The 13661-nt window shown below is 46.0% G+C and overlaps 1 protein-coding gene across 2 annotated transcripts in view; it reads left to right on the top strand.

Annotated features, from left to right (window-relative positions):
- The first annotated feature begins 7621 nt into the window (after positions 1-7621).
- TRPM7 (transient receptor potential cation channel subfamily M member 7) overlaps positions 7622-13661 on the top strand; it is a 120822-nt gene continuing 114782 nt past the window's right edge. The window contains exon 1 of one of the 2 annotated variants that reach the window (XM_025390406.1): positions 7622-7906. In XM_025390406.1, the coding sequence (XP_025246191.1) occupies positions 7904-7906 (3 nt within the window). In that variant the 5' untranslated portion in view covers positions 7622-7903. The remainder of the gene's footprint in view (positions 7907-13661) is intronic. The other variant, XM_025390407.1, reaches the window with a different exon arrangement.

Here is a 13661-nt window from a genome sequence, read left to right as displayed (position 1 = left end):
AGCCACCGCACCAGCCCTAAATAGTTCCTTTTTATTTTTGAGATAAAGTGTGTGTCTCTTTTTCAGTTGCCCAGGGACTCACACTGATAGCAGATCCATTCAGAGAGAAGCCAGAGGCATGATTAATTTGGAAACAATCACATAAGCCAACAATTTGTACCTAGTGCATTAAACAAAGATCTTTGACTAGTTGATTAAACGAATTGAGGTAAAGATTTTGTGAAAGACTGAATCACATATAATCTGTTTCCTCTTGTTAGTGACAGATTTCTCAGTTGTGACTTACTGTCACAATAGGTAATATAGCATAAGGCTCAAGGGCACAAACTCTGGAATTAGACTATAGTGGTTGAAATCGTGGCTCTGCCCTGTGCCTCAATCTTCTCCTTTGTGCAGTGGGGGAATAATAATAGCATCTGACTTATAGACTTGAGAGCAGCTAGTAAGTTAATACATGTTAAGTGAATAGAACAGCAGCCAGCAAGTAAAAAAACCACACAATGAATGTTAGTTTTTCAGTATAAGGAGGGAAGGACTCTCATGTCTTCACTTGTCCTACTTCAGATCCTTCAGGATTTTCCTTTTAGTTTGTGTTTTATTTTCTAGAGACAAGGGTCTCCCTATGTTGTCCAGGCTGGTCTTGAACTCTTGGACTTAGTGATCATCCTGACTTGGCCTCCCAAAGTGCTGGGATCACCGGTGAGAGCCCCTATGCCTGGTCTGCTTTTGCTTATCTAAATGTAAACTCTGCCCGGGCGTGGTGGCTCATGCCGGTAATCCCAGCAATTTGGGAGGCTGAAGTGGACGGACCACCTGAGGTCAGAAGTTTGAGACCAGCCTGGCCAATATGGTGAAACCCCGTCTCTACTAAAAATAAAAATTAGCTGGGCGTGGTGGTGCATGCCTGTAGTTTCAGCTGCTTGAGAGGCTGAGGCAGGAGAATCACCTGAACCCAGGAGGAGGAGGTTGCAATGATCCGACATGGTGCCACTACACCCCAGCCTGGGTGACAAAGCAAGACTCCATCTCAAAAATAAAATAAAATAAAATAAATTTAAACTTCTATTTTTATGAATGTCAAGCTTTCTAAAACATTTTAAATAATTGTGGGAAGTTATAAAACCTGAATACTGCAAGAGATAGTAATTTTTTTTTTTTTTTTTTTTTTTTTTGAGGCAGAGTTTCACTCTTGCTGCCCAGGCTGGAGTGCAATGGCCACAATCTCAGCTCACTACAACCTCCACCTTCCGGGTTCAAGTGATTCTCCTGTCTCAGCCTTCAGAGTAGCTGGGATTGCAGGCATGAGCCACCACACCTGGCTAATTTTGCATTTTAGTAGAGATGGGGTTTCGCCATGTTGGTCAGGCTGATCTCAAACTCCTGACCTCAGGTGATCCACCCACCTCGGCCTCCCAAAGTGCTGGGATTACAGCCTGAGTGCACATGGCCTTTTTTCTTTTTTTGATGGCGTCTCACTATATTGCCCAGGCTCACCTCAAACTCCTGAGCTCAAATGATCCACCCATCTCAGCCTTCCAAAGTGCTGGAATAGGCATGAGCCACCATGTCCAGCAAAATACTATAATGATTCAATGTACCCATTGTCATTCATTTAAGAAAGTTAACAAACTCTCCTTCAAAAACAGGAAATTTTGGACTGAGTGCAGTGGCTTATGCCTGTAATCCCAGCACTTTGGGAGGCCGAGGCAGATGGATCACCTGAGGTCAGGAGTTTAAGACCGGCCTGGCCAACATGGTAAAACATCATCTCTACTAAAAATACAAAAATTAGCCAGGCGTGGTGGCGCATGCCTGTAGTGCCAGCTACTTGGGAGGTTGAGGCATGAGAATCACTTGAACCCAGGAGGCAGAGGGCAGTGAGCCGAGATTGTGCCACTGCACTTCAGCCTGGGTGATAGAGTGAGACCTTCTCTCAAAAGAAACCCAAAAAATAAAAACAAAACCAAAAAAACCCTTCTACTTTATGAAAGATACTATTAAGAGAATAAAAAGATAAGCCTGACCAACATGGTTGGCTAATTTTGTTTTTTAATTTGATTTGATTTGATTGTTTCTTTTGTTTTTTTGTTTTTGAGAGTCTCACCCCATCACCCAGACTGGAGTGCCGTGGCACAATCTCAGCTCACTGTAACCTCTGCCTCTCAGGTTCAAGTGACTCTTATGCCTCAGCCTCCCCAATCGCTGGAATTACAGGCGCACATCACCATGCCTGACTACTTTTTGTATTTTTAGTAGACTCGGGGTTTCGCCCTGTTGGCCAGTCTGGTCTCAAGCTCCTGATCTCAAATGATTCACCAGTCTCGGCCTCCCAAAGTGCTGGGATTACTGCAATAAGCCACCATGCCCAGCCAAGAAGTTTTTTTTTTTTTTCCGAGACAGAGTTTTGCTCTTGTTGCCCAAGCTGAAGTGCAGTGATGTGATCTCAGCTCACTGCAACCTCGGGCTCTGGGGTTCAAGGGATTCTCCTGCCTCAGCCTCCGGAGTAGGTGGGATTATAGGAGTCTGCCACATCACCTGGCTAATTTTTTTTTTTTTTTTTTTTTTTTTGAGATGGAGTCTCACTCTGTCGCCCAGGCTGGAGTGCAATGGCACGATCTCGGCTTACTGCAACCTCCGCCTCCCGGGTTCAGGCGATTCTTCTGCCTCAGCCTTCCAAGTAGCTAAGATTACAGAAGCGCGCCTCCACACCCAGCTAATTTTTGTATTTTTAGTAGAGACGGGGTTTCACCATGTTGGCCAGGCTGGTCTTGAACTCCCGACCTCGTGATCCACCTGCCTTGGCCTCTCAAAGTACTGGGTGTGAGCCACCAAGCCTGGCCATTTTTTTTTTTTCGTTTTGAGACAGAGTCTCGCTCTGTTGCCCAGGCTGGAGTGCAGTGGCGTGATCTCGGCTCACTGCAACCTCCGCCTCCCAGGTTCAAGCAATTCTCTTGCCTCAGCCTCCCGAGTAGCTGGGACTACAGGCGCAAGCCATCACACCCAGCTAATTTTTGTATTATTATTAGAGATGGGGTTTCACCATATTGGCCAGGCTGGTCTTGAACTCCTGACCTCGTGATCCACCTAAGTGCTGAGATTACAGGTGTGAGCCACCACGCATGGCCTAATTTTTTGTATTTTTAGTAGAGATGGAGTTTCATTATGCTGGTCTCAAACTCCTGACCTTAAGATATCTGCCCACCTCGACCTCCCGGAGTGCTGAGATTACAGGTATGAGCCACCGTGCCTGGCCTAGAAGTACTTTTTTTTTTTTTTTTTTTTTTTGAGATGGAGTCTCGCTCTGTCGCCCAGGCTGGAGTGCAGTGGCCAGATCTCAGCTCACTGCAAGCTCCGCCTCCCGGGTTCACGCCATTCTCCTGCCTCAGCCTCCCAAGTAGCTGGGATTACAGGCGCCCGCCATCACGCCCGGCTAGTTTTTTGTACTTTTTAGTAGAGACGGGGTTTCACCGTATTAACCAGGATGGTCTCGATCTCCTGACCTCGTGATCCGCCCGTCTCGGCCTCCCAAAGTGCTGGGATTACAGGCTTGAGCCACCACGCCCGGCCTTTTTTTTTTTTTTTTTTTTTGAGACGGAGACTCTGTCGCGTAGGCTTGAGTGCAGGGGCGCTATCTCAGCTCACTGCAAGCTCTGCCTCCTGGGTTCATGTCATTTTCCTGCCTCAGCCTCCCGAGTAGCTGGGACTATAGGCGCCTGCCACCATGCCCGGCTAATTTTCTGTATTTTTAGTAGAGACGGAGTTTCACCATGTTAGCCAGGATGGTCTCGATCTCCTGACCTCATGATCCGTCCGCCTTAATTTCATGGTTCTCTTCCACTTTCTTTCTTTTTTTGAGACAGAGTTTCACTCTTGTTGCCCAGGCTGAAGTACAGTGGCGCAATTTCCACTCACTGCAACCTCTGCCTCCTGGGTTCAAGCAATTCTCCTGCCTCAGCCTCCCAAGTAGCTGGGATTATAGGCATGTGCCATCACGCCCAGCTAATATTTTGTATTTAGTAGAGACAGGGTTTCACCATGTTAGCCAGGCTGGTCTTGAACTCCTGACCTTAGGTGATTGCCTGTCTTGGCCTCCCGAAGTGCTGGGATTATAGGCGTGAGCCACCGCGCCTGGCTACCCTCTACTCTTTAGGAATGGTACCTTATCTTAATCTGACATGACACTCTGCATGCCAGAATCAGAGGATAGAGTAAAATTTTAAGATGCTGGCCTGTCAAGAGAGTTTATTTGTTTGTTCAACAAATATTTATTAAATGACTGAATGCTTGATGACACCTACTTAGGAGGCATTTAAGATGGATAAGGTTATAATCCTCATGCAGTTGAATGTTTAGTGGGGGACTAGCAAGTAAGTTGGTTGACTACAACAGGATAAATGCTATAATAGAGAATACATAGGCTGGGCATGGTGCCTCATGCCTGTAATCCCAACACTTTGGGAGGCCAAGGTGGGTGGATCACTTGAGGTCAGGAGTTTGAGACCAGCCCGGCCAACATGGTGAAACCCTGTCTCTACTCAAAATACAAAGGGTGGCACGTGCCTGTAATCCCAGCTACTCAGGAGGCTGAGGCAGGAGAATCACTTGAACCCAGGAGGCAGAGGTTGCAGTAGGCCGAGATTGCACCACTGCATTCCAGCCTGGGCAATAGAGGGAGACTCAGTCTCAAAAAAAAAAAAAAAAAAAAAAAAAAATTCAAGAGAGTCTTTATTATTTTATCATTTTTAATTTCTTTATTTTGAGACAGGGTCTTGCTCTGTTACCCAGGCTGGAGTACAGAGGCATGATCTTGCTCACCGCAGCCTCAACCTTTTGGGCTCAAGCAATCCTCCCGCCTCAGCCTCTGAGTAGCTGGTACTACAGGCACGCACAGCCACACTGGGCTAATTTTTCTAGCTTCTTTCCTAGAGACAGTGTTTCACCATGTTGCCCAGACTGTATCATTTTATTCTCATACTATTTTACTTAGCATTTTAACAGTATACTAGTAAGTGTTGAATTGTTGTAACTAGGCAAGGAGAGGAGAATTAGTATGTGATCCAGTGCGAGTGAAAAATAGACATGCCATTCACCAAAATGGAAACAGAACCCTTTTGGGAAAAAAGTCTAAGAACATTTAACAAACATTTTCTGAAGCACTGAATTTATCAATCTTGTCATCACTGAACATTGACTATAACTGCTCCTGACATCTTCTTAGACACTTAGACTTGAAATATATATTTCAAGATTTATTTTTTTTTAGAGACGTGGTCTTGCTATGTAGTCCAGGCTTGAGTGCAGTGGCTATACACAGGCACTATCCAAGTACTGATCAGCAGGAATTCTGACCTGCTCAATTTCTGTCCTGGGTTAGTTCACCCCTCCTTAGGCAATCTGGTGGTCCATTGCTCCCAGGAAGTCACCATGTTGATGCTGAACTTAGCACAGGCACCCAATCCGCACAGCGCACTACAGCCCAGAACTGGGCTCACATGAGCCTTCTGCCTCAACCTCTGGAGTAGCTGGGAACACAGACATGGGCCACTGTGCCTGGCTCAATATATATTTTTTGAATGAATAAATTGATTCTCCAGAATTGATTGCTGATTGAAAGTCAGCATCTATATATTTCAAGGCTGGCTGATCACTTGAAAATTAAGGAATTTATTTTGATTAGTTCAATCAAGGATGAATCCTGTTCCCCGTTTCTTTCTTTCTTTTTTTTTTTTGGAGACCAAGTCCTGCTCTTGTCCCCTAGGCTGAAGTGCGATGGCACGATCTTGGCTCACTGCAACCTCCAATTCTGGGTTCAAGCGATTCTCCTGCCTCAGCCCCAAGAGTAGCTGTGATTACAGGCGCCTGCCACCATGCCCAGCTAATTTTTGTATTTTTAGTACAGACGGGGATTTCACCATGTTGGCCAGGCTGGTCTAGAACTCCTGACCTCAGGTGATCCACCCGCCTTGGCCTTCCGAAGTGCTGAGATTACAGGCGTGAGCCACCGCGCCCGGCCAATCCTGTTCCCCATTTCTAACTCTAAATTTTCCAATTTACCAAAGAGTTCTGGCAAGTGTGAAGGAGCTCATCTTGTTTCATTTCTACACTATCCAACTAAGGAGTGAAGCATTTGTGAGTACAAAAAGACCAGAGTTACAAAGTTCTAACAAAACAAAGCACTCTAATCTCATTTAATTTTGATTTTCCAGTTTGTCTGTCTCCACCTTCTAGATTATAACGTCCCTACAGGCAGGAAATGTGTAGGCCCAACTGAAATCCAGAAGATAAACATTTATTGAATGCATGCATAAATTAGTCAAGATGCCTTCCCCAAGGCTGACAATTTAGTGTGACACATATATTAAAACATTTTTAAGCCTTGGTTCTGCTGCATCTGCCAGATGGGGAAGAAATACACAATACCTGAAGATTGTTCACAAGCTGGGGGAACCAGTGGGTGGATTAGTTTTTTTCTGAGAGAAGATCCTACTTCAGTGAATTGTGCGTCATAATGTTTGAGAGGTAATACTTATGTTGAGTGAAAGAAGCTAGACCGAAAAAAAAGGTGCGTGTTGCACGATTCCCGTATATAAAACTTTAGCATGTGCAAACTTATCTGTACTGAAAGTAGATACGTAGTTGATAAGGGATGTGATGGAGAGGGAGTGGACACAGGGATTAGGAAGGTGGGGAGGAAACTTAGAGGTGAATATGTTCATTTGAGTATGATTTCATGGGTGCAAAGGTATGTCAAAGCATCAGATTGGACATATAATTGCGTGCAGTTTGTCATGTCAATTATTTTAAAATAAAGTTTTTAAAAAAGAGATAAGATAGAGTCAGATCGCTGAGGGAGGGTCAGATGGAAGAACTCTCGAAGTCTTCTGGAGCAGAAAGATGTTAAAGCAGTTTTAAGAAAATCAAACTGATTGTGGTTTTCCCAGTAGATAAAGAATACCATTTAGTAAACCATTGCTAATAGCCAAACCTGGGCTTGTGTGATAGCAAAATAAATGGAAAGGTGGATAGGTACATATTACATCCAGGGAATAACCCAGTCTCTGGTCCAGAGGGTGTGGTGTATGCGTGTTATGTGGGTGATTATCGCCGGAGGGAAAAAGACAGTCTCATAGTTAAACCAAGAAGAATATTTACCGGCAGCAACAGGAGAGGCTAGAGGAAGAACATGATTGGGGTAAGAAGATGATTTTGCATTTTGGACAGGAGAGAGTAACATTTAAAGCCTCTACCCGCTCTGAAGCACAGAGAGTGTGCTGCGACACTGGAGTCTGCTGGAGCGGGTCGGCACTGGCCAGGCCCGGTGAGCGGAATGAGCCCACACAGCAACTCCAAACTGCATCCGGAAGCCTGCAACCTTAACCCTCAACCTCCGATTCCCCAAGTTCCACTCTCGTAGTTGAGGTAGATGTTTGCCCAAGTCCTGCCTAGGTATCCAACGGATCTACGGCGTTAACACCCCACCACTTTAGGGGATCCCGCAGGCGGTCGGCGTGGGGGCGCGCTCCTGCCCGGCGCGTAAGCGCGGCGGGCAGGGAGGTGGCCTGGAAGCGAGGGAGCGCGCGCCCTTCACGTGACCCGACCCGCGGGCGGCGACGCACGCGCCGCGCCGCTCACGTGGTCCGTCCCCAGCCCCGTCGCCGGCGGAGGCGGGCGCGGGCGCGTCCCTGTGGCCAGTCACCCGGAGGAGTTGGTCGCACAATTATGAAAGACTCGGCTTCTGCTGCTAGCGTCGGAGCTGAGTTAGTTCTGAGAAGGTTTCCCTGGGCGTTCCTTGTCCGGCGGCCTCTGCTGCCGCCTCCGGAGACGCTTCCCGATAGATGGCTACAGGCCGCGGAGGAGGAGGAGGTGGAGTTGCTGCCCTTCCGGAGTCCGCCCCGTGAGGAGAATGGTACTAGACCCAGGCAGGCCCGGGCGGGGAATGGTCCTGGGGTTGCGGGCGGTAAAGGAGAGACTTGGCAGGCAAGTTTGTAGGGAGCTGCGTTCCATGCGGCGAAGTACCCCCAAATTGCCTTGAGGCTTCCGGATTTGTCGGAACGGGTCGCGGGACGGGTGTGCAGTTCGTTCGGGGGTGAGGGGCGGGAGCAGGTAGCAAGTCCGACGCGACATCTCTTCTCGGGAATCCCCTGAGCCGAGACTCGGCTACCAGCGAGGGCCTCTCGAGGCGGCAGAGGCGCGAGCCGGGGACTGCTTGGCTGGGCTGAACTGAGCGGCCGCAGCGCGCCCGACGCAGCGCTCAGCCTTCAAGCCCCGCATCTCCTGGGAGCACGGTCCTCCTGGCGCCAGTTGCTGGCAGATAAGGGAGCCAAATGCTCTGCTCAAGTTCTGCATGGAAAAAGGGAGGGAGGGCTGGAAGGGTGCAAAAAGGGGGTAGAGGACACGGGTTTGGAGCAGTGCCTTGTTTGCTGTGCAGCGGTTACTCTACAGGTACATTTCCTTTTTGGAGCCAAAACGGAGGGATTTGACAATATTGATAGTAGATCTTTTTTCTTTAGCAAGAATTAAGGATTTTTGGTGGGTGGGGGGAGACTTCTGTGGGGACCAAGACGATGTACTGTCAGTCAGGATTTAAGTCGAACTACCTCATCCGTTGCCCCAGAGAACGGCTGATCGTGTTTTAACCCAAAAGGTGCGGAATGGAGAGAGGGAGGCGGTGCATTGCAGCTTCCGATAGAGCTTTTTATTTTTGGATCTCAGGAACCAGTTTTGAAGATTTCTTAAAAAGAAAGTCATTTACATCAGGGACATGAAGAGCAGAGTAGGTATTTTTGATCAGTACTTGAATATAATAGGCTTTGTGCAAACAACTCTCCCTCTGCTGGAGTCCGGCAAGTTTGCTTTTCACTGGACGCTATTCAAGTGCCATACAACACTGAAATAAGAGTTTTACTTATACCACAAGTGTAGTAATACTTTGAATAGATAATGTGCCTTCCACTATTTTCCACCTTATTCTTTTTGTTTGTTTGTTTGTTTTGAGACAGGGTCTCACTCTGTCACCCAGGCTGGAGTGCAGTGGCGCGATCTCTGCTCACTGCAACCTCTGCCTCCCGGGTTCAAGCGATTCTCCTGCCTCAGGTTCCCGAGTAGCTGGAACTGTAGCCACCATGCCCGGCTAATTTTTACATTTTTAGTAGAGACGGGGTTTTACCATGTTTGGCAGGCTAGTCTCTAAAAACTGACCTCAGGTGATCCACCCACCTCAGCTTCCGAAAGTGCTGGGATTACAGGTATGAACCACCACGCCAGGCCAACATGGGAGATTTCAAACATGCGAAGATGTATTGTAGAATAAACTACTATATATACCCATTGGCCAGTTTCAACAGCTTCAACCATGTGAATTTTATTTCTTCTATTACTCCTCCTGTTTTTCCTCAATGGAATGATTTTAAAGCAAATCCCAGACAAATGTCATTTATGGATACTTTATTGTGTTTATGTCTAAAAAGACAAGGACTTTTTAACATAACTACAATATTATTATCACACCTAAAAATGAATAATTGCTTAATATTGAATATTCAGCATATTTCCCTGATTGTCTCTTGTTTTAGTCAGTTGATTTGTTTGAATCAGGTTACAAATAATTCTGCAGATAGCATTTGGTTGGTAACTCTTTCAGTCTCTAGTACCTTCTCTCTTGGGGTGTGGGGGTGTCGTTTGCCATTTATTTGTTGGAAAAAAAACCCCCATCATTTGCCCTGTAGAATTTCCATCAGTTTGGATTTTGTTGAATGCATCCCTGTAGTGTCGTGTAACATGTTTCTTTCTCTGTATTTTTTTTTTCTTTTTTCTTTTTGTTTGAGACGGAGTCTCGCTCTGTTGCCCAGGCTGAGTGCAGTGTAGTGGTCTCGGCTGACTGCAACCTCCGCCTCCTGGGTTCAAGTGATTCTTCTGCCTCAGCCTCCCAAGTAGCTGGGACTACAGGTGCGAGCCACGACACCCGGCTAATTTTTGTATTTTTAGTGGAGGCGGGGTTTCACCATATTGGCCAGGGTGGTCTTGAACTCCTGACTTCTGGTGATCCGCCTGCCTTGCCTCCCAAAGTGTTGGGATTACAGGTATGCCCCATTTTGACCAGTCTTTTCTCTTTATTTCCTGTGAACTAGTAGTTAGTCTAAAGACTTGATCAGTAGCCGGGCGTGGTGGTGCTCGCATGTAATACCAGCTACTCAGGGGGCTAAGGCAGGAGAATAGCTTGAACCTGGAAGGTGGAGGTTGCAGTGAGCAGAGATGGTGCCACTGCACTCCAGCCTGGGTTACAGAGTGAGACTCCGTCTCAAAAAAAAAAAAAAAAACTTGATCAGGCAGGGCGCGGTAATCCCTACACTTTGGGAGGCGGCGACAGGCTGATCACGGATCACTTGGGGTCAGGAGTTCAAAACCAGCCTGGCCAACATGGTGAAACCCCGTCTCTACTAAAAATACAAAAATTAGCTGGGCATTGTGATGGGCGCCTATAATCCCAGCTACTCATTAGGCTGAGGCAGGAGAATCTCTTGAACTTGGAGGCGGAGGTTGTAGTGAGCCAAGATCGCACCATTCACTCCAGCCTGGGTGAGATTCTGTTTCAAAAAAAAAGAGAGACTTGATCGGATTTTAGTTACATGCTTTGACAATATTCATAGATAGTACTATGTACTTTTTATTGCATTACATTAAGAGGCAAATACTGTCTTTTTTTGTTTTTTGAGATGGAGTCTTGCTCTTTTTTTGTTGTTGTTTGTTTTGTTTTGTTTTAGGACAGAGTCTTACTCTTGTTGCCCAGAGTGGAGTGCCTGGCTTACTGCAACCTCTGCCTCCCTGGTTCAAGCGATTCTGCTGCCCCAGCCTCTGGAAGCTGAGATTAGGGGCGTCTGCCACCATGCCCGGCTAATTTTTGTATTTTTAGTAGAGACAGGGTTTGCCATGTTGGCCAGGCTGGTCTCGAACTCCTGACCTCAGGCGATCCATCCACTTTGGCCTCCCGAAGTGTTAAGATTACAGGCGTGAGCCACTGCACTCGGCTTCTTTTTTTTTTTTTTTTTTTAATGTTAAGATTGACCAGTGGATTCGTGTTGCCTGATGCCTGATCTCTCTGTTGTGAGGTACCCCATAAGTTACTCATGTAATAGTTTTTGTAGTAGCCATTTAGTTTTGTCATTGATCTATTACTTCATTCTGGGTTTCCTTTTCTCCTTTCTTTTTGGGAAATCTTTCAACATATAAGTAAATTGCAGTTTTTTTCTTTAGTGACAGCCTGTTAAATGTCTGCTTTAAGTTTGGTACCTGGGTCAGGGTGCAGTGGCTCATGCTTATAATCCTAGCACTTTGAGAGACTGAGGCGGGTGAATCCCTTGAGCCCAGGAGTACAAGACTAGCCTGGGACAGATGGTGAAACCCAGTCTCTACCAAAAAAGAAAAAAGCTGGGCATGGTGATGTGCACCTGTGGTCCCAGCTACTTGGGAGGCTGAGGTGGGAGGATGGCTTGAGGTTGCAGTGAGCTGAGATCATGTCACTGCACAACAACCTGGGTAACAGAACCAGACCCTGTCTCAAAAAAAAAAAAAATGTTTGGTACAGTGAAGCAAAATTCAGTGGTTGAGGTTAGTTTAGGACATAAACATTACTTGACTATGGGGATTTTTTTTTTTTTTTGAGACGGAGCTCTGTCTCCCAGGCTGGAGTGCAGTGGCGCAATCTCAGCTCACCGCAAGCTCCACCTCCTGGGTTCACGCCATTCTCCAGCCTCAGCCTCCCAAGTAGCTGGGAATCTCGGCTCACTGCAAGCTCCACCTCCCGGGTTCACGCCATTCTCCTGCCTCAGCCTCCCGAGTAGCTGGAACTACAGGCGCCCACCACCATGCCCAGCTAATTTTTTTGTATTTTTAGTAGCAATGGGTTTCACCGTGTTAGCCAGGATGGTCTCAATCTCCTGACCTTGTGATCCGCTCGCCTCGGCCTCCCAAAGCGCTGGGATTACAGGCGTGAGCCACCGCGCCCGGCCCTGACTATGGGGATTTTTAACTGAGTCATTTATGTGAATCAATAAAAAGAACTTAAGATGGGTGTCACTTTTAGATGGTGCTTTTGCAATTATTAGATTAGTTGAATGTGAATGCAGTATTTGACTTGGAGAATTGGACCTCTTGTACTTTATAAAAATATGATTAGTTCTAATTTAAATTGTTAGTTCTTTTAGAGATTTTGTTGACTTTTTGGTGCAGTTAATTTTGAATTTACAAAATTGCTCTGGATTTTTTTTTTTTTTTTTTTTTGAGACAGAGTTTCGCTCTTGTCACCCAGGCTGGAGTGCAATGGTGCGATCTTGGCTCACTGCAACCTTCGCCTCCTGGGTTCAAGCGATTCTTCTGCCTCAGCCTCCCAAGTCGCTGGGATTACAGGCGCGCACCACAATGCCCACGTAATTTTTATATTTTTAATAGAGATGGGGTTTCACCGTGTTGGCCAGACTAGTCTCTATCTCCTGACCTCATGCTCTGGATTTTTTTTAACCTGTTTTTCTGGTAGTGTGTATTTAGTTTTCTGACCATGTAGAGATTTTAGAACCCTGTTAAAGGAATTTTGGTGTGTGGAGGTAAGCAGTTTTTTGAAGTTGGTAAGTCAAGACTTGAGTCTTGACATATTTTTACCAGGTCACGGTCTTTTTGTTTTTTTTTTTGAGACTGAGTTTTGCTCTTTCACCCAGGCTGGAGTGCGGTGGCGTGATGTCGGCTCACGGCAATCTCTGTCTTCCAGTTTCAAGAGATTTTTCTGCCTCACCCTCTCGAGTAGCTGGGATTACAGGTGCCTGCCACCATGCCTAAATAATTTTTGTATTTTTAGTAGAGATGGGGTGTCACCATGTTGGCCAGCCTCGTCTCTAACTCCTGACCTCATCATCCGCCCACCCATGATAGGCCTCCCAAAGTGCTGGGATTACAGGTGTGAGCCACCGCCTGTCACAGTCTTTTATGAGCATCACTGTTATCTTCTCAGTCTGTAAAAGGCAGATGATAATCTTTTGTGTACTTGACCTAAGGAGCAATATTAGGGTTACTGAGGATTAGCAATATTAGGATTAAAGTCTGTGAAATGCTGTTTACCGCTCTTACCATCGTGTAAACATGTCAATAACGTAACACCTTAACTATCCAATGGCCAGACTTCTGGAAACCTTAACCTTTGGAAACCAAGCTCCTTGTGGAAAGTGAGCAGAAAGCTTTTGAGCTAAGTCATCAATAATATAGCAACCTTGAGACAGAGTTCACTGATTGAAAAATATGTGCAAAGTGAAATTTAACAGGCTTAGTTTTCTGCTTTCTGCTGGCAGTTTGGTAGTACACTGGAGATGACAGGAGGAAAGTTACCTGAGAAGCATTCTATTACTATTAGGAGGACACTGGAGAAACATAATTAGACTAGAAAGATAGGGCTATACATTACTCTTTAGTATATGAACTGATAGTCTTCCTAGTCTAATTTGTCATACCCAATACCCAGAAGATACTCTGGACTAAGAGAAGTATGTAATAGGCTTTAGGCACATTTTTGCATTAGCTAACATGTGTCAGCATTTAGTTGTGGCCATTGCTCTGAATGCTTTATATATATACATATACATATATATATATATATATTTTTTTTTTTTTTGAGACAGAGT

This window comes from Theropithecus gelada, chromosome 7a (assembly GCF_003255815.1).
Source record: "Theropithecus gelada isolate Dixy chromosome 7a, Tgel_1.0, whole genome shotgun sequence".
Taxonomy (NCBI): Eukaryota; Metazoa; Chordata; class Mammalia; order Primates; family Cercopithecidae; genus Theropithecus; species Theropithecus gelada.
This window is presented reverse-complemented; position numbering and strand designations above follow the sequence as displayed.